At 58.4% G+C, this 19,755-nt stretch overlaps 2 protein-coding genes across 20 annotated transcripts in view; one reads left to right on the top strand and one right to left on the bottom strand.

Moving 5' to 3' along the window:
* The first annotated feature begins 92 nt into the window (after positions 1–92).
* XRCC3 (X-ray repair cross complementing 3) lies at positions 93–16,890 on the top strand. 7 transcript variants are annotated; one of them, XM_007987955.3, is made up of 9 exons: positions 93–130; positions 2,588–2,689; positions 2,910–3,122; positions 5,480–5,617; positions 6,922–7,134; positions 9,668–9,822; positions 13,405–13,617; positions 13,802–13,848; positions 13,968–16,890. In XM_007987955.3, exons 3-9 carry the CDS (start codon positions 3,068–3,070, stop codon positions 14,185–14,187), a joined length of 1,041 nt encoding a protein of 346 aa, XP_007986146.2. In that variant the 5' UTR covers positions 93–130; positions 2,588–2,689; positions 2,910–3,067; the 3' UTR covers positions 14,188–16,890. The 7 variants fall into 7 exon arrangements, with proteins under 7 accessions (XP_007986146.2, XP_072867455.1, XP_072867456.1 ...); XM_073011351.1 differs by having other exon boundaries at positions 116–134; XM_073011352.1 differs by lacking the exon at positions 93–130 and adding an exon at positions 162–184.
* The window catches only part of KLC1 (kinesin light chain 1), a 71,124-nt gene continuing 62,816 nt past the window's right edge, over positions 11,448–19,755 (bottom strand). For 8 of the 13 annotated variants that reach the window (XM_037984607.2, XM_073011347.1, XM_037984605.2 and 5 more), the window contains 2 exons: positions 12,267–12,339; positions 11,448–11,796 (listed from right to left, as the gene is read on the bottom strand). In XM_037984607.2, the coding sequence (XP_037840535.1) occupies positions 12,268–12,339 (72 nt within the window). In that variant the 3' untranslated portion in view covers positions 11,448–11,796; position 12,267. Of the gene's footprint in view, positions 11,797–12,266; positions 19,068–19,755 lie in introns of all 13 variants that reach the window. The other 5 variants (XR_012091097.1, XR_012091099.1, XR_012091096.1 and 2 more) reach the window with 1 other exon arrangement.

Raw genomic sequence — 19,755 nt, 5'->3', positions numbered from 1 at the left:
GATTGGTTGGTTCGTCAGCCACGTCGGCGTCATTTCGCCTCTGATTGGTGTAGCCCTATCAGGGCGCTCGGAGCCTATTGGAGGAAGCCGAGAGGGGCAGGACGGCGCGAAGAGGAGTGCGGAGCCAGCGGTAGGTGAGACCCGTGGAACCTGGCTGCGGTGCCAGGCGGCGGCGGGGTCGGAGGTCGGGGCGGCCGCGGACGTGAGGGGTGTGGCAGGGTCGAGGGGCGGGGGAGGCCGCGGGTCTCCATTGCCCGAGCCGGTGGGCGCAGGCTGGCCTCGGGCTGCAGCTCTCACCCTGGGTGCCCCGGCACAGCTCGGGTCGCGTTCAGGCGCCTTCCCGGGGCAGGGCCGCGTGCGCTCAGAGCGGGGAAGGCGGGGAAGGCGGGCTCTGGGGCCCCCGGTGTGCGCGGGGAGGTGTCTGCTCAGGGGAGGCCGAGGTGGGCCCGCGGCTGCACCCCCGGCCTTCGATGCCTTCGTTCGTCCGCCTGGGACCGCGCTGGCCTGGCATCGAAGTGGGAGAGATCTGAACAGTTATTTTAATGCTTTGATTTGGAAAGAAAATCTTTAGGCCGGACGTGGTGGCTCACGCCTGTAATCCCAGCACTTTGGGAGGCTGAGGCGGGCGGATCACGAGGTCAGGAGTTCAAGACCAGCCTGGCCAACATGGCGAAACCCCGTCTCTACTAAAAATACAAAAATTAGCTGACCATGACGGCACGTACCTGTAATCCCAGCTGCTTGGGAGACTGAGACAGGAGAATTGCTTGAAACGGGACCCAGGAGGCGGAGGTTGCAGTGAGCCCAGACCACATTACTGCACTCCAGCCTGGTCTACAGAGAGAGACCCGGTCTCAAAAAGCAAAAAAAAAAAAAAAAAAAAACAACGAAGAAAATGTTTATTCATCCTGCCTTTAATTCCTCATTACAAGGCATGAATTTTTATTGGTTTTTTTTGAAGTCTCTTGCTGTGTCGCCCGGGCTGGAGTGCAGTGGCACCATCACGGTTCAGTGCAGCCTCCACCTCCTGGGCTCTCAAGTAGCTGGGACCGCAAGCACCACCACGGCACCCGACTGTTTTTCTTTTTCTTTCTCTCTTTTTTTTTTTGGTAGAGAATAGGTCTTACTGTGTTGCCCAGGCTGGTCTTGAACTCCCGGGCTCAAGTGACCCACCGCGTTGAAGCCTGTGAGGTGGGGGTCCGTGTGGCTGGCTCTGCCCTCTCCTGTGGGCATTGGCGCTGCAGGGGTCCTTGTGTGTGGAGGAAATAAGGAGATGACCAAAGTATGATTCCACGAATCACACGGTTTATTGTCAAAGAGAATTTGTTCTCGGGTTCACAGTGCTCAGAGGGGAGGAGAGGGGAGGAGATGAAGATGCCTGGCGGGGAAGCAGGGCCTCCATGGATGGGGTGCATTCGCCGCAGGGAGGTGAGTGCCAGAATGGCCAAAGTCGTTGCTCCGCCGGATGGAGCAGGCCCCTGGAAAGTGAGATCTGGTTAAAGTTGGCAGTGTGCCTTAATAGCGGTGGAGAGTGTGAGAGCGGGAGCTCTCTGAGAGGCTGGGACCAAGGACCAGCTCCCAGGCCAGCAGGGTATAGCTTGTCTCAAAGCATCTGCCCAACCTTCAAGTTGATTTGTATTTCCGCAGCCCAGCAATCAAGGTCAGTAACTTACAGAGCCAGGCGAGGCCACATCTCCTTTGGCAGTGTAGTGCCTTCCCTGGAGGTGGCATTCCTTTTTGATTTGCCTTCTGTGCTGGGGAACTTCACTTCCTCACTCTGGCCAGCCAGCAGTTTGGAGCTGGTTTCAGCGCCCCACCGCCCTGCCTTGGCCTGCACCCGGCCCTCCAGGGTGGCTTCTCGCCAGTTCCTGTGAGGCCTGCCTGGGCAACCAGGCCTGGGCACCTCCCTGTCCCTTGCTCAGAAAATCCACAGGCTGTGGGGCCCCGGGAGCCTGGTGCACGGGCAGGAAACGCATCCTGGAGCACGAGTTTCCCTGCCCTGCCCGCCTCACAGGGTGCCTGGGGGCGTTTTCCACTCCTGGCCCTGAGCCGGCTGAGCATGGGCATGCAGTGACCAGCGTAATCGCATCCAGGCCAGTGCTACATTCTGTGTGGTCCAAGGGAAAGCCTTCTCCAAGTCCGCGGCCTGCCCTTTCTTCTGCTGGGTTACTGCCGAGGGCGCCCGGCCTCACTGCAGGACATGGCCCTCGAGGCTGCTGCCTTCCGGTTTCCTGGTGCGCTGGACACTCTTGTTCTTGCCATTTGGGAGGCCGATGGGATGTAGAGTGGCCTGTTGGAAAGGCCTTATGTGATCCCAGGCTGAGTCCCTGAGCAGCCCACCGAGGCCGGAGGGGAGAAGAGCTGAGCTTCTCCCTCCCTGGACCGGGCTCGGGCTGTGGAAGGGCTGCCAGCTCCCTTCCTGGGAGAGGCTGGGTGGGGTCCACAGTGCCTTCTTCCTGGAAGACACTGGAAGCAGAAGACAGGAAGCTGTCTTCTGCTGTTGGCTGCTGAGACAGCTGGAGGCCACTGATGTTCGGATTCCCTGAGCACTCTGCCAATCCCAGACTCACTCTCCCACTCCTTCCAGAGTCCCCAGGGAGACACTTAAAGGAAATTAAACTGCAGAGTGCAAGAGATGCCTCAGTCAAGTCAGCCAGAAACTCGTGGGTCATCCCCGAGCCCCAGAGAGGTGAGTCGGGCGGGGCACTCACTTTTCGCAGGAGGATGGTCTTATTTCTAGCACTTTCCACAGGGGTTGAATGTGGTGGGTTTGGGGGATTTTTCAAATGCGTCAGTGTCTGGAATGGGTTCTAAGCTGCTAAATAATTCTTAGAGGTAAATTACAGACATGTTGCCCTGGATAGAGCTAGACAGCTTTCCCTGTACAGTGAAGTCTCTTCCACCCTCAGTGACAGAGCCCAGATGACACGGACACGGTGACTGCTGTCACTTCCATGGTGCGTGCCTTCAACAGGCTTTGAATTGAAGGCAAGTGCTTCAGAATTTGCATCCATTGTTCTGTCTTTCCTGGGAAGTTATTCATCCTGGTGGGCAGCCCACCGACAGAATGGATTTAGATCTACTGGACCTGAATCCCAGAATTATTGCTGCAATTAAGAAAGGTACATTTATTTCTATTTACATAAGGGGTGTGGGTGGGTCTGTGCACTTTACATAAGGCAGGTTAACAAAATGCTGGCTGGCTAAGCCTTCCTCCCTTTGCCTACCCTGATTATTACACCGAGGGTAGGATGTACTGTGGGGTTTTCAGGTGTGTGTGTGTGTGTGTGTGTGTTTTAACTGCATGGATTTCTTTCAGTTACTTCTATTTTTACCAAAGTAATACATGCATATTGTCTAAAAGGTAAAATGGAGCCACATAAAGTCTTTTAGTTTTTTGTTTTTTGTTTTGTTTTGTTTTGTTTGAGACAGAGTCTCGCTCTGTGGCCCAGGCTGGAGTGCAGTGGTGTGATCTCGGCTCACTGCAAGCTCCGCCTCCTGGGTTCATGCCATTCTCCTGCCTCAGCCTCCCGAGTAGCTGGGACTACAGGTGCCCGCCACCACACCCAGCTAATTTTTTGTATTTTTAATAGAGATGGGATTTCACCGTGTTAGCCAGGATGGTCGCTATCTCCTGACCTCGTGATATGCCCACCTCGGCCTCCCAAAGTGCTGGGATTACAGGTGTGAGCCACCGCGCCCAGCCATCTTTTAGTTATTTTTTTAAAAAATATTTACATCTGGGCTCCTAAATATGTTTACGTTGTAAAGTTTGATTTGTCAGTGTTATTGATTATCCATGGACTTCCTATTGGCGGTGAGGACTGAGTGTGCCTACACCTGTGTACCCCAACTTCCTCTTCCCCCAGCTCCCTGCCCATAGTTAGAACCTAGTTTGGATGACATCAGCTGTCGGGGTTGTGACTGGTGCATACCTGGTGTGGTTCAACAATGTGGGGTGTGGGGGATCGTTTTCTTTCTTACAGCATCTTTTTTCCGCCGAGTTAGCAAATGCTCAAAGCTCAGGCCCCACGTGCAGCCCCTGCCCCTGCTCTCCATGCCTGCAGCCCAGCTGTCGTCTGGGGACCCTCCTTCCATCTTCCATCCTCCCCCGTCTCCCAGGGCCTCAGCTACGTGAACCTCAGCACACCGTCTGTGGCGAGAAGCGGGAGTGCTCGTGGAGCTGCTGCAGCGACCTGGTGACTGGCCAGGGCCTCGCTGTCCTGCCCTTCCATCCTTGGCTGTTGGTTTTTATCCTCCTGTTGGTGGCCTTGTGATCACGGCTGCTGCCACAGCTGCAGACACGCCGCTTGCAGACCAGGGACAGAGAAGGGGAATGGGCTCAGCCAAGGAGTTCCTTTCTCACCTGTGTCTCTTACTCAAAAACCAATGTTTCCAGAAGTCCCTGCAGACTTCGAAACTGTGAAAGGGGCTGGGGCCGTGAGACTTATCAGGGGAGCCGCCCCACCAGAGCCCCGATCCTAGCGAATCCTCAGGGCCCACAGAGCCCTCTGGAGCAGCCTATCCACGGGAAGCCCTCTCCACTGGATCTGGTGAAACCCAGGGGCGCTTTCTTCATCCGCACCTCTCCATCTCCTTGTGTTTTCTGTGTGGCTTTTCTGAAGATCCCACCAGTGGTTACTGTTTTCCAGCCTGACAATGGCTGTCTTTTCACTGCAGCGTTCAGCACACCCATGTTGAGGGGGGTTCTGATGCAGCGGGTGTGAGTCTCCGTGGCCAGGCGGGGCCCTTCATCCACCACTGCTCCCTCGTGTGCACTTCCTCGCACTTCCCTGATGGGCTGATCAGTCTGCAGCATTTGTTGTCTTTCTCCGAGTCTGAAAGTAGAAAGTGATGCACTTATCCGAGTCCAAAATGAACTTTGCCCTCCTCCCCACATGGCAGGTCCTGGGGCTCTGCACCTCTGTAACTGATGCCGCCACCATTCTGATTCGCACATGCTCTGCCCCCTGCCCTGACTGCCCTGCACAGCAGTGTCTGGACTTGGACTCTGCTTGCCTCCCAGCGCTCCACTCCCCAGGGCACGTGTCCTTGCCCGTGGCTCAGCCCGGCTCCGGGCCTGGCAGGCGGGTGCTGGAAACCTCGGTGTTGGTTTTTTGCTGCCCCTTTCTGGAGCACTGTCTCCAGCTGGCATGGAACTGGGTGCCTGTCGTTTCTTCTTAGCACCTGGGACCTGCCCGACCCCGTCTTCTGGCTTCTGCTCCTCACATGAGGCTGGTGTCTGCCCGAGTGCCAAGACTCAGGGCGCAGTGCCCAGCAGTCCTTTCCCCTTGCCCGTGTGTCGGCCACACTCTGTCCAGGGTTTCCAGGGAGCAGGGGATCTGGTCCCTACCCACCTTGTCCCCAGAATCGGAAGCAGGGTGGTCTCACAGCGCTCTTATAAAGCACCTTTTGTTGCTGTGTCACCCTGCATTATTACAGTCTGACAGTTTCCTGTAATTTATCTGTGTCATTTCAGCCAAATTGAAATCAGTAAAGGAGGTTTTACACTTTTCTGGACCAGACTTGAAGAGACTGACCAACCTCTCCAGCCCCGAGGTCTGGCACTTGCTGAGAACGGCCTCCTTACACCTGCGGGGAAGCAGCATCCTTACAGGTAGGTGGGTCGTGGCATCTCCCACTGAGGGTGACATGTGGCTCCAGCGTCATGATCCCGGTGGTGCAGGGCGTGAGGCTGTGCAGACTGCACCCAGGGACCAGCCTCAGGGCATGCGGCGGCTGCTCACGCCCCAGAGTTCCCATCTTGCTTGTCCTACAGCCATGGGGCTATGGTCACAGCGTTGGGTCAGAAGATGTGTGAGGTGGACACAGAAGGGCTGTGAGGCCTCCTGGGGATCTTGCTCTGTGGGCCAGAGGAGGGGGTGCAGGAAGCAGGGGTGAAGTGGGCAGTCAGCACCCAGAGCCCTTCAGGCTCTGGCAGGGTGGGAACGGTGTGAGATGCGGCCCTGGCCGCGGTGCCACCACCACGTGTGGGAAACCAGGTCTTGGCAGCAGAGGGAGGTACCCAGTGAACCCCATGCGCCTGGACGGACAAGGTTTCCATCCTTGCATCTGATCAGGCCCCAGTGGGCAGCGGGGTCCAGGCATGAGCAGGGTCCTCCCTCCCCTGCAGGTGGCTCAGTGACCCGGGCCCCGAGGAGCATGCTGAACTTGGGGCTGCCGTGGTGGGCAGGTGCCACGGCCGCACACACAGTGCCGTGGGCAGAGCTCTGGGCAGTCCTCACAGGGTGGCCTGCTCCACCTGACCGGGATGCCCAAGGCAGTGTGCGGACTCGAGGGACGGGCTGCTCCTCTCGGCCCGGGCCCCAGGCCAAGAGCGCAGCCTGCACTGCGTGTCCCACCTTGAGCCTCCCCCGAGGGGCTTCGGTGTTGTGGGGAAGGCTGTGTCGAATGGCTCATCCAAAGCCCTTTAGCCAAGAGGCTGTGGCCAGCATTGCTCTAGAATGGTGTCCGTCGCAGAGCACTGACGGCATGGGGCGTGCACGTGTGCGTGCGTGCGGGAGCCCATTAAAGCTGTTTCAGAACTGTTCAGCACCCGGGGCATCCCAGCTGGACGGAGCTGTGCCTTTTTCTTCACACCGAGGCTGTTAGGGAGCACCTTGGGGCTCTCTGGAAGCTTTGGCTGAAGGCATCTGGTGCCGCAGTCGCCCCATAGGGGGATCCCTGGGGGCATGTGATAGTAGCCCTGGGGCTCCCCCGACTGCGTCTCAGGTGAACCCACCCTTTCTGGCCGGGTCACCCCTCCCTGCCCTCAGCACCTTGCTCACCCCTGGTGACCACAGGCACCATTGCTCCAGCCACACTGCGCCTGGCATAGGCAGGCTGGCCGTGCCTCCCACAGTCCCCAGCTCTGCCCGCAGGCCCAGGAGAGCCAGGCCTGACACCATCGCTGCCCTGTAGCACTGCAGCTGCACCAGCAGAAGGAGCGCTTCCCAGCCCAGCACCAGCGCCTGAGCCTCGGCTGCCCAGTGCTGGACTCGCTCCTCCGCGGTGGCCTGCCCCTGGACGGCATCACCGAGCTGGCCGGACACAGCTCGGTGGGGAAGACCCAGCTGGCGCTGCAGCTCTGCCTGGCTGTGCAGTTTCCGCGGCAGCATGGAGGCCTGGAGGCTGGTGAGTGGCCATCCCTTCCATGGGGTCTGGGCAGGTGGGCGACCCCTGCTCTGTTTGGGACAGCTTTCCGTTGAGGTGGGGGAGTGGCCGCCTCTCATGCCATTCCTACCATTGTGTCTCCCTCCTCCTTCTGGTCCTGACTACCCTCGCTCCTTCCAGAACAGGGAGGGGAAGTGAGGCTGGGCTCAGCTGACAGCAGGAGGGGTGGGAGGGTACAAACCCCACCACCAGGCAGCCTGCCCTGCATCCTGCCCTCAGCAGAGCTAGGCCCCCAGGGGTCACTGGCTGAGCACAGCGATGCCGGCCCAGGTTCCACACAGCTGCCAAGCCCGGAGTCCACAGAGCCAGTGGCACAGGGAGGGCAGCACGGCCTTTCTCGTGGGTGCCCCGCCGCCAGACCAGGTATGCTCCTGGCGCGTCCCCGTGAGCCTGTGTAGCTCTGTCTGTGAAACAAGGGTTCCCTGCATTGCTGAAGCGTTCAGAGCGTGCCTGCTTGGGTCTCTCAGGTGTTAAAAGCTCATGCCGTTTTAAACTGAGCTGTGAGTAGGAGAGATGTTTCTTAGTAGCTCCTTAACTTTTAACCCAGTTCCCTGGTGTCAACGTGCGATTCCCACACTGTCTTAAACTCCACGTGAACACAGAGTGGCAGCATTTTTCATTGGTGGCGCCTTGGAGTGCACCTGCTAGGCTCACTTCCCACACAGGGCAGGACCCCAGGCCCTGGACCCACAGGCTGGGCCAGCCACCTCCTCACAGGCCTGACCTGCCAGCGGCAGTGTGGCTCACCTCTGCCACCCTCAGGTCAGCGTCGTCCCTGGGACCAAGGGTGTGCTGTGCCTGCCTGAGCCTCCGTGCTGGGTGGAGGGTGAGGGGTCTCCGAGAGCCCGGCTGGGGTCTGCTCATACCACAGGCGTTTTTGTCCATGCAGTCCAGGGGAGGACACCCTCCTGTCAGGTGCCTGAGTCCCTGCGGCTGGTCTCAGGGGTGAGCTTGGAGACAGCCACAAGCCAGGAGGATAGGAGTTGGCCTTGAAAATGGGAGTCTCCCACTTACCGCATGGAAGAGCTGCTGTGAGGTGGAGGTGGGACTCGAGCGTGCTCAGAACAGGACAGGAAACGCCCTCATTCTCCAGCATCCTCCGTGCCAGGCTTCATGCAAATCTGATTTGTGCAGTGACTCCCCCTGAGCTTCCACCCCGTTGGCCTTTTCAGTGAAGCCCACACTCCCCGCTACCCAGGGACATGGAAGCCTTAGGACACCCTCCCCGAATCCCCCAGCGGTGCCCAGGCCAGGGACTGCTGCGGGAAGAGAGCACAGTCCAGCCTTGCAGGCCGGGGGCAGGGAGGAGGCCCCGCAGCCGCCGTGACCATGTGCAGGGTCAGGGCTCAGATGTGCTTTTCTGGGGAAATGACTTCTTTTCCTAGATCCAATCTGAAGACCCTAATTTTGAAAAGAAAGTGGCAGGCAGGCTGTGGAGTGATTCTGAGTCCTGTGCTTAAGCTGCATGAGGCTCTCCCAGGCCTGCTGGGGCCCTGCCCACTGCTGGGCTGCCCACAGCGACCCTCCTGCCAGCTTCACAATGTCCCCATGGCTGTGCAGCCCCCAATACATGACCCCAACAAAAACAGGCTGCCTGGCCGGTTCCACCTGCTTCCGAGCCTTCCAGCCCAGCCTCTCTCCAGCCAACAGGATGGAGGAACCCCAGGGCCCCGACCTTGCTGTGGCCTCCTGACTAGGGGCACAGCCACGGCTAGGGACACTGGTGGGGAAGGGAACCAGCCACAAGAGACATGGTCTCCCAAGGCAGTATTTGTACCTCCCTGGCCCCAAGTGGGCCAGATGCCTCTCAGAAGCTTAGTTCTGACACACAATGGGGCGGGGGTTCCTGGGTGTCTACCTGGGGGTGTGGCCGCTGGGCTAGTGATTTGTGTGTCACTCTTGAAGGAAGTGCCGGTTGTTTTCCGAGCTGCACCACTTTGCATTCCTAGCAGCAGCGCACAGGGGTCGGGTCCGCCTTCTCCACATCCTCGCCAACACGTGTCTTTTCAAGCCAGCTGTTTGAATTGCAGAAGCTTTGAAAGTGGGCGAGGAAACACTTGCTCGGCGGGGCCTTGAGTGTGGCCATGTGTCGGGGCTCGGGGCCATTTCCAGGGCGTTGCCCTGATGCTGCCACCTGCTTCCTGCCCCGCAGTGGGGGGATGGAGGGGCGCGGGGGGAAGGAGGGGCGCGGTGGGGCAGGAGAGGCCTCCCATCTGTGGCCATTCCAGCCCAGGGCCCAGGACAGGGGAAGTCCTTGCCTGGGTGTCGGAAGTGGAGGCCCAGCCCATATTCCTCCTGAGGGGTCACCTGGTCCTGAGGTGGCTGCCAGTGGGAGGGTGAGAACCAACACCAGCCTCTTCCCTCCCCGGGCCAGGGACAAAGAACCTACGAGGGGCAGAGTTAGAAATGGTGGGAGACGTCTGCGCTTGATTTGTGTGGCAGTCACAGGCCCGTCTGGAGTCCCCTGGGCACATCAGGCACTCTCACTTCCCAGGAGCCGTCTACATCTGCACGGAAGACGCCTTCCCGCACAAGCGCCTGCAGCAGCTCATGGCCCAGCAGCCGCGGCTGCGCACTGACGTTCCTGGAGAGCTGCTTCAGAAGCTCCGATTTGGCAGCCAGATCTTCATCGAGCACGTGGCCGATGTGGTGAGTGTGGGAGAAGCCGCGTGACACCCCTGAGGCAAGCTGTTCAGGACCACTGGGGCAGGTAACCGCCACGGCAGTGAGGTCTCACAGCGGGGCAGGCAGAGATGGGGTTCAGCTCTGAACACAGCCTGGGTCATGGGGGTTTACGCCCGAGGAGCAGGTGGGGTCAGAGGATGGAGAGTGACGGAGAGGAACTGGCAGGGGAGGGGGTCTGGCTGAAGCGTCTTGCCAGGACCCTTGCTGAAGGTGGGCCATGGGGACCAGACTGCCCCTGGGGACGGTGGAGGATGGACCAGTCAGCTACTGAGGGCGACTGGATGTGGAGGGCAGGGGTCCTGCTACCATCTCAGCAGGGATTGCCAAAACTGGGTTTCACGAGGACGTGCACAGATGGGCCTAGGAGGCGGCTCAGGAGCCTGACGGCAGTTTGGCCAAACAAAATCCTGGCCAGGAGTGGCTGTGGGCCAGGCAGGCAGGGCGGCAGGCTGCGACATCCAGTTACGTCTGAATCTTAGGCAGCTTTGAAGCATGTTCTAGAATGAGGATGCCCATATTCAGATCAACTTTCTTCATGATCTGAAACTCAGATGTAACTGGGCGCCTGTATACCATCTGTCAACCCTGCCCATGAAGACGGAGTGGGGAAGAGAAGCCCCAGGCGGGTGGCAAGGGCCTCCTCTGGGCTGTGGAGCCCTGACCAGCTGCCCTAGGAGACCACCGCCCTGAGAAGGGTGGGACCTGCTCTCCAGGCTGCTGCCCTGGTGAGAGAGCTGTGTTAGTTTCACCCTTGCCTCTGAGGGGAAGACGGCCCTCACTGGAGGCACAGGGGCTCCACCTGGCCAAGGCCTGCCGGGCCTCCAGCTCACACAGGCGACCTTAGATCCTTGACCACTGCCTGGCTGCTGGCTTCCCTGCAGACACTGGCTGGGCTTGGAGGAGGGACCCATGGCAGGGCCTTCCAGAGAGCAGGGGCCACTCACGGGGGGCCAGTGGAGTCCGTCCTGCAGCCAGGAAGCAGGCATAAGAGGCTGGGATGCATCCCTGCAGCTGGGGCAGCAGTGCTGTGAGCTGTCAGCACTTACTTTACAGAGATCATCCCAGGAGGGAGAAGTGATGAAGTAGAAAAGATGCAGAAGATAAGATGGGATCAAGTTTGGGAGTAAACCCCTGACCAAAGGCAAATAAGGAAATTCTGCCCTGTGCAGGGAGAGCGGCTGCCATGTCCAGCCCACCCTAGACATGGCTGTGGTCTGGCAGAGCCGGTGGGCCTTCCCCCACTTCTTTTTATTTTTTTTTTGAGACGGAGTCTCGCTGTGTCGCCCAGGCGGGAGTGCAGTGGCGCGACCTTGGCTCACTTCAAGCTCTGCCTCCCGGGTTCACGCCATTCTCCTGCCTCAGCCTCCCAAGCAGCTGGGACTACAGGCGCCCGCCACCTCGCCCGGCTCATTTTTTGTATCTTTAGTAGAGATGGGGTTTCACCGTGTTAGCCAGGATGGTCTCGATCTGACCTCGTGATCTGCCCACCTCAGCCTCCCAAAGTGCTGGGATTACAGGCGTGAGCCACCGCGCCTGTCTGGCCTTCCCCCACTTCTGAGTTCTTATAGAAAAAACTTTGAAGTAAAGCATAAGGCATATAAACGTTTAATTTAAAAAAATGTACAATAAAATACATTATCGCACACAACATGAGGAAGTTACACATGGGAAGGGAGCCGTGGGCCCAGCTCATGCCCAGGTCTCCTGGGAGAGGCCACGCCGCACCAGGGCACCAGCTTAGGCCCAGCCTCAGCCCCAGTCCCAAGGTCACGCCAGCCGTGTGGTCATCAGTATCGTGCCCCACGCACACAGACGCAGGAGAAATGAGTGAGCGCTGCGGCTCCCAGCCAGGGGCCCTCCCTGCTGCCCTGGCTGTCCCGGGCCAGCTCCAGGCCACACTCGGCAGTCCCATCCTGGAGCGGGGCCAGGTCGGGGTCACTGCAAGAGAAGACAGAAGGTCAGGGCTGGGCCGCCAAAACCTGATAGTGTTACTAAGTTCTGTTCTGAAAACAGCTCTCTGGGGAGCCCCCACCCCAAGTCTGCCTAGAGAAGAGGGTGTTGCTGGTTGTGAGCCTCCCTGGGGCCGAGGGGTCATAGGGGACCAGTGCATCTTTGGTCTCTGCTCTCTGGAGCACCAAAGGCCTGCATCTGGCACGGGGAAGGCCAGGGGTGTGGACACAGCCTTCTCTTGCATAAGCAGAGCCTGGTGCCGTTCCCACCCCACTACTCTGTGGGCCTTGGGCTTGCATGAGGGTGGGGCTCTCTGAGCCAAGCCCCTCTTGGAGGCCCAGCCGGGCAGCTAGCAGCAGTCACCACTTGCCCTTCCCCAGTCCCCCCAGTCCTGCACATGCGAAGTCCCTCCCTGGCCCAGCTGCCTGCTTCCTGGGGCTGCAGGCCGTGGAACTCACGTTAGCGGTGGCGTCTTCCAGGCCACTGCTGCTGCTGTCGTTTTCCACAAAAAGAGGATCGGCCAGAGACGCCCTGGAGACGAAGCACAGACGAGTTTCACTCAGGGCGTGCAGGGCATCTTCAGAGGTCCAGGCGTGACACCAGTGTGAGGCTGCAGACCTTGGATTTGAGGGGCAGCCTAGGGGCAGCTCTGGCCAGAGCTGCTGGCAAGGTCCATGGGACCTGAACTACCCTGCTTGGTGCCAGGAGCAGTTGTGCCACCCTCCCCTATCACCACAGCTCACCAACCTCTGCGGTCAGAGACCAGGCCAGCCATGTCAATGGCCGTGGCACCCACAGGCCACAGCGGCACCCAGAGGGAAGCCGAGGACACCTGCCTTCCCTGGGGGGCCCTCCCCTGGAAGCTCTCCTGGGAGCCGGTGGGCACAGGGCCGTTTCCACCCCTTGGCCAGGCCAGCTCAGAGCACAGGGCTAAGGCCTAGGTGCACGGGAGGCACTGGCCTTAAGGGTGTCTCCACCTACAGCCCCATCCTGACCCCCAGATGGTCTCCCAGAGTGCCCCACGCCTTGGCAGAGGCAGGCCAGGCCTGACTCGCCTGAGTAACGCCTGAAGGGCATTAGGCCCCGCCTTGCTGAGCGTCCAAAGAGGGTGTGGCCCAGGTGGTCGTGGCCACCACGGGCTAGATTTGGTGGCACTGTGGCCAGGTCTGGGTGGTCTGAGCACCTGGCATGGGGCCACTGAAGAAGAGGGCTGGTTGCTGCTGACCTGTGAGGGGGAGAGGGTGAAACTATGGCAGAAGGGAGAGCAGAGCCCAACAAGGACTCAGGAGCCTGGGCAAAGGACGCCTCTGCAGAGGATGGTGTTGGCATGGCCAAGGGGTGACTGCCAGGGAGGGCCAGAGGAAGGACATGGAGTCAAGGGAACCAGTTGTGTGAGCCTGAAGCTTCTATAGTTGGAGACTTTTTGAGAAGAATACAGAATTGGGCTCAGAGTTTGGGGACTGCAGAGCCAGCACTGTCAGTCCCAGGTGGGGAGGAAGGTTTTGAGTCAGACAGTTGAGTGACATTCCAAACGGGGTCTGGTCACCGGGGGCGGGGGCCTGCTGGCCAGCATACACCATGGCCCTGTCCCCACAGGACGCCTTGCTGGAATGTGTGAATAAGAAGGTCCCCGTTCTGCTGTCTCGGGGCATGGCTCGCCTGGTGGTCATCGACTCGGTGGCGGCCCCATTCCGCTGTGAATTTGACAGCCAGGCCTCCGCCCCCAGGGCCAGGCGTCTGCAGTCCCTGGGGGCCGTGCTGCGTGAGCTGAGCAGTGCCTTCCAGAGCCCTGTGCTGTGCATCAACCAGGTGGGCACCAAGGCAGGGGTGCACCCGTGAGCTCGTACTTTTAGCCAGGATGCGAGAGCAGAGCCGGTCTGCAGGTGGGGCGGGTGGCAGTGTGGTGGCCCCCAGCTCCTGCGGGTAGCAGCCTGTGCCTGCCCATCGGGAAGACCCGCAGCCATTGCAGCTGACCTGGACTGCGCTCTTCCAGGTGACAGAGGCCGTGGAGGAGCAGGGCGCAGCACACGGGCCACTGGGGTGAGTGCAGCCATGTGGTACGTGCACCTCTGCGCAGGTGCCAGGGGCACAGCTGGGCCGAAGTGGGCGGGGGCCACCAAGCCTTCTGAGCACCAGCTTGCCTGCTTCCTGTTTCTCAGGTTCTGGGACGAGCGTGTTTCCCCAGCCCTTGGCATAACCTGGGCTAACCAGCTCCTGGTGAGACTGCTGGCTGAGCGGCTCCGCGAAGAAGAGGCTGCCCTCGGCTGCCCAGCCCGGACCCTGCGGGTGCTCTTTGCCCCCCACCTGCCCCCCTCCTCCTGTTCTTACACAATCAGTGCAGAAGGGGTGCGAGGGACACCTGGGACGCAGTCCCATTGACACGGTGGCAGCTGCAGAACAGCCTTGCCTGAGAAGCCCCGACACACGGGGCTTGCGCCTTTAAAACGCTGTCTGCCTCGGCCGTGGCACAGCTGGGAGCCTGGTTCAGACAGAGCTCTTCCAGGGCAGCAGTTCCACTTTCTCAGCCAAAGGTGGTGGCCACAGTCCCCCACCTGAGCTGGGGGAGCTGTTCCACCTCTCCCTGGGTCTGGGGACAGGCCTGGCTTGCTGGGCACCTGGTCCCCACCGCTGAGCTGGTCCTTGGGGACAGGTGATTCCCAGGGCTGGGGCCTGGGGGTGTCCCTACAGTGACTCCCTGGGAGTTCCCTGCTTCTGCTGTCCACATGGAAGCCCACCTGGGGTCGCGTCTTAGGCCTCAGGCCCCCTCAGCCTTGGGGCCCTGCCGACGAAGGTCTCCCCTCCTACACACAGGGCTGTCTTTACTCCCCCAACCACTCAGGCCACAGTGGGGCTGCAGGCAGGCAGCTCCTCCTCACCCACCTCTGGGTCCTTGGGTCCCAGGGGCCCCACCCCGGCACACACCGTTCCCCACAAAACTTCAGTGTGGTACAAGGTGGAGAAAGCATATCCCACCGACCTCCAGCTTCTGGGTCCAGGAGAGCCTGGGGTTGGGGGGGGCTGCCTTGACTCTAGTAGTGTGGCCTGTGCCAGCACCACAGCCAGACAGAGGAGAGCAGGCAGCGTGGGACTGGCACGTGACAGGCTTGTCAGTCACCTGGGAACACAGTTCTGGTGAAAAAGGATCCAAGGTTGAGAGGAAGGAGGGTCCCAGTGTATCCTGGCCCCAGGGGTCTGGGCATCCAGCTCAGCCCTGGTGTGGCTGGGCGGCACTCTGGTAGGGATATGGCAGGACTCCTGGCAGGGCCACCTGCAGACCCAGTCCCACACTGTGGCCAGGCCTTACATCTGGCCAGAAAGCAGAGCCTCTCGGGAACACAGCTGGCTGCAGATGCTGAAATATCCACCCAGTGGTCAGTGGCGTGGCCTCCCCATGGGCAGAGTGGTGACCCCCTTGATTCCCACCCACCCAGTGCCTCCACGTGCTGCCTGGCACCAACCAGGCCTTTGACAAATAAAAGTTAAATGGATGCAGTTCCAGGACCTGCTTCTTGCTGTGTGCCAGGCACTGCTCTAAGTAATTTATGCACATTGAAGTACGTTCTCCTCACAACTCCTGGCGATAGGTACTGTTACTACATCTCCACTTGCAGGTAGGGGAATTGAGGCCCAGAACTGTTAAGTGGCTTGACTCCTCCCACAACCCAGAGGCAGAAATTGTCACCCCCACCCCATGTGCCCAGGGTGAGCCTGTGGGTGCTCCTACAGTGTGGGGGGGGGGGGCTGGCACTGGTTGGGGGGAAGGTAAGGGGTGGGGCCATACTGTGCAGAATTTTTCTGTTTGCCATTTTCTAGGGTGGGACAATCCGTTGAAAACCTTCACGTTATCAAGGCTCTCTGACCCTAAAGTTAAGAATCACTGGCATGAACATAGGAAAAAAATATTTTGGGGTTGGATTTTTACAAAACAGCCTTTCTGCAAAAGTGCAGGGATTCTACAACAGCAAATAAAACATTTTATTCTGTAACTGAACATAAGCAATTCCAAATGCTTTTCTAGGCAAGACATGCCGGCGATTAGAAAATGAGACAGCTTAAAGACAGGTACATTTAACAGAGAACACGCCTGGAAGCTCCGCCGTCCCCACCCATGCTGGCTCAGTTCCTGCCCTGGAGGGAAGGGGCTGAGGGGCTTCCTGTCCCAGGGAACTCCCACCACAGCAGTCTGCAGAAGGGCTGGCTTGGCCAGCACCGACCATCCCCTTAGGGAGGCACCACACCCTGGGGCGCACAGTCCCTCTTGTCCCGAAGACCCTTCCTCAGGGACCACGTGCCCTGACCCTCACTGCCTCACCATATCATAAAACACTTTAAAACCACTTAAGTTCTTCCCCACAACGTTGGGGAACTAATTGTAAACAGAATACACGTCTACGTATCAGCCCTAAGACAGCTGGCCCCGCTGCACATGCAGCCGGCCGGCCCTAGCAAGACATAGTCAGAGCTGGTGAGTGCTCTACAGTGTTCAGAAATCTGACCACAGTGTACACACAGCTCACAAGTCAGTGCAAACAGAAGCTAATGACATCCTCCAAGAAAATTCCATACAGTTATGACAATGGAAAACCTGTTATAGATTGTAGCCGTACATTTTTAGCAATGTTTAATACATCTTACTATAAACACTGAATTTCTAATTACGTGATATTTCTAGCAGCTTAATCCAGAAAATAACGATGTGAATTCCTCCAGTACTGTAAACACAAGACCAAGTGCTGCCCATGAGAGGGCCCCTGTGCCACCCGCGGGCACCGCCAGCCTCCGAGGACCCCTGAGCCGCACACTGCTGCTGCTTCAGGGAAGCAGTCATGTCACAGGACCTCCCCAGGGCCTGGTTTCTGCCACAGCTGCACTGACTACCCAGAGATAGGCTGTCCGCCCGCAGATCCAGACGCTCCCATGCCATAGTGGCTGGGACTGGGTGCTGCACACACGGCTGCCGTGGGGGGCGCAGTGAGTATTTTGACAGCAACTCTGAAGAAACAGGTGCTGACTCTCACGTGGGGGTCCCCTCACCAGAAAGACAACACAGGAGGAGGGATGGCTGGGCCTACCATTTCTCTGCTCTGAAGGGAAAAATTCAGACCGCCAGATGGGAAATGGCTTAAATCACTGCACTTCTATTGGGTGGGGGGGGTGGGGGGGGGTTCAAACATCAGGGACTCAGATACTCAGATTCCCTTGCCACTTTCCTCTCTGAAACATGAACCTTCCTTTACGAGCTGGCTTCAGGGAGGCCTTCTGGCTTCTCTTATCCCAACACACAGTGCTCCCACAGCCACAGTGCTGCAGAGGCCACGTCGGCCCTAAGGTTCCATGGCTGGACGCCAGAGCAGGCTCCACAGAGGCCCCACACCACCTCGTCTGCACCCATCAGTCTGAAGAGGTTAAAATTCACCTCCATATTCAGCCCTGTGTTTATTTCTTCTAAATGCCCTTTCTCCTTTCCAGAGAACTGTCACTAAGGGAAACTGTCTGGGTTCCAAACTCTGCTCAGCATCCTCACAGGGAGAAGGCACCCCCCACCACAAGGGAAGCTCCAGAGCCCTCCTGCCCGTCGCCTGTGCACAGACATAGCCCACTACGGGGGCAGCCACGGCACCTGTCAAGGGAAGCTGCTCTACACCCCCTTTTTTTGAGGGGGTGGCTTCTCACAACCCATCAAATTTTATATATTTATGGGGTTTTTTTTGGTAGACACAGGGACTCGCTGTGTTGCCCAAGCTGTTCTTGACCTCCTGGGTTCAAGTGATCCTCCCGCCTCAATCTCCCAAAGTGCTAAGATTATAGGATTACAGGCATGAACCACCGCACCCAGCCATATATATATAACATTTTTTCTTTTAATCCTACCCACTATTACAGAACCTATCAAATTTCCTTTAACACCTCTATGTAGCATTTAGAAAGTAAGCTCCTGATCCATCAGAATCTGCAAGAATGGAGTCAGGAGCCTCAGAAAAGGAGCCACGGCCACAGGTGAGCCGCTGGGGACAACACTGGCTCCATAGGGCAGCGCCTGTGCCAGGCACTCGCTGACGACTACATGGAGCTTGTCTTGTGGAAACAAACGCGTTTTCACAAACACAGCAGTCCTGCGACATGAGACGGGATGAAATGAAATGAAACTTTTAAAGGTATTTTAAAGCCTAGCCTTATATCAAAACCCCAGGATGCTCTGTCCCCAGCCTTCGGCCCCGTGCCCCACGGGGAGCTTCCAGGGACTGAAGGCGACAAGTGTGAGCCTCTGCTGTGCCATCACCCGCCCTGTTACATGACAGCAGCAAGCTGACCTTTCACGGGATGGCCAGCGTTTCAGACCGCCCCTCCGTTCCATAGCCTAGCTGGCTGGCATGGAGGTGGCGCTTCTGAGCGCCAGTCTTTGGAATCACTGCTTACCTCGGCATCTGTTTTGTAGGCTCTTTACCTATGGGATAGTCTGTGGACAGCTAAGAAACAGCCTCAGCACTGATTTGAAAAGGTTCCTGTCAGAGTCCACTGTGCTCCCTCATTCTATAAAGCTTAAGCTTTTAAAAAGTGAAACGCACGTCTCTATGGGCTTCGTGTGCGGGGCCTCCAGGAGAGAACACTGCTCAAAAGGGGTGGGCATGGGGCCCAGACCCCACAGGCGCCCAGGACCACGCCCGGGGACCTCGGAAACAGAGACCCAGAAGACGCTCCTGCTGGGAGGGGATTCACTCCCACTAACCAGGAGGTCCACCACGCTTCAGGCTTTACTGCCACAGATCACTAAATGCCTATCGTTCTGAAAGGTTACTTCATGTTTCCAGGTTCTTAGTTTACAACCTTATTACAATATTATAATTTAGAAGAGAGTTTAGTGTCATGGCAAAAAGCTGGCAGGCAGGAAGTGCAACAGCATCCGTGAGCAGGAGCCGACCCCCTGCGTGCTGAAGCCACCTCGGCCTCCGTGCGCCAGCCTGGCCGGGTCGCGGTCGAGGCGGCTCCTGGCACTGAGACTGCAGGCCGGGTGACAGAATGCTGGGGCAAGGTCGCCCGGGTGTTTTGAAAAGGCACCTCCAAGGTTGGTGGACGTCACTATCTAGAAAGGAAGCCAAGGAGTGCGGCTGGCGCCTCCGGGCAGGGCGGTGAGGGGCGTGGCAGGGCAGGGCAGTCTCACACTCCCAAGGCAGGTTACCTAGCCCTGCCGGCCCTCAGTGGGCCAGGTCAGTGTGGCTGGCACTCAGAGCTCGCGAGTCGGCCAGACAATTATTTCGTTCCTGCATGAAAAAACAAATAGAAAAATTACACTTAACCAGGACTTCAAATGATGCCAGCTTCAAACGGCCTCAGGCCTAACAGTACCAGCTGCACAGCTAAATCTAGGTTGGCACTCGAGAGGCCCAGGGGTCAATGTCCATGTGGAAACTCCAAGAAACCAGAGGGCAAAACACTGGGTCAGCTACAGAACCCTGTAAAATGAAGAGACTTTTTCCTCTCGTCATTAGGGGTGCTTCAAGCAGTATGTCCAGCACCCTACCAGCCTCTTCAGCAGCCACCGAAAAGGGGGCTGGGGAAAAGCTTTCCTGAGGTGGCTGCCTCCCAAGAGTGATGGGGGACAGGTCGGGGCGCTGACCTGTCTGTGAGGATTAGTGGATCTGGACAACTGGGAGGTCAGTGCCTGGCCACTGTCGCGAGCTCTCAGCACCAGCACAGGGGCGGGTGGGGACGGCCAAGTCCCAAGAGCTCGAGCTGCCGGGCGGGCTCCAGGCACCTGGGAAACAGGCAGGTTCTAGAGCAGCCACAGGCACCTGGCCAGCCACTGACAGCCACACAAAGGGCAGAGGGGATGAAAACTCAAAATGGCCTCCGTGATGGGGAAGGGAGTCAGTACTTTCAGATGTGAACCTGATGTGTTTGTGTGAGATCCGGACAGCTTCACCAAGTGCTCAAGATTTTAGTGTCAGA

Source organism: Chlorocebus sabaeus, chromosome 24 (genome assembly GCF_047675955.1).
Source record: "Chlorocebus sabaeus isolate Y175 chromosome 24, mChlSab1.0.hap1, whole genome shotgun sequence".
Classification (NCBI taxonomy): domain Eukaryota; kingdom Metazoa; phylum Chordata; class Mammalia; order Primates; family Cercopithecidae; genus Chlorocebus; species Chlorocebus sabaeus.
The sequence above is the reverse complement of the archived record's forward strand: the minus strand, read 5'-3'. Positions and strand labels throughout refer to the sequence as shown.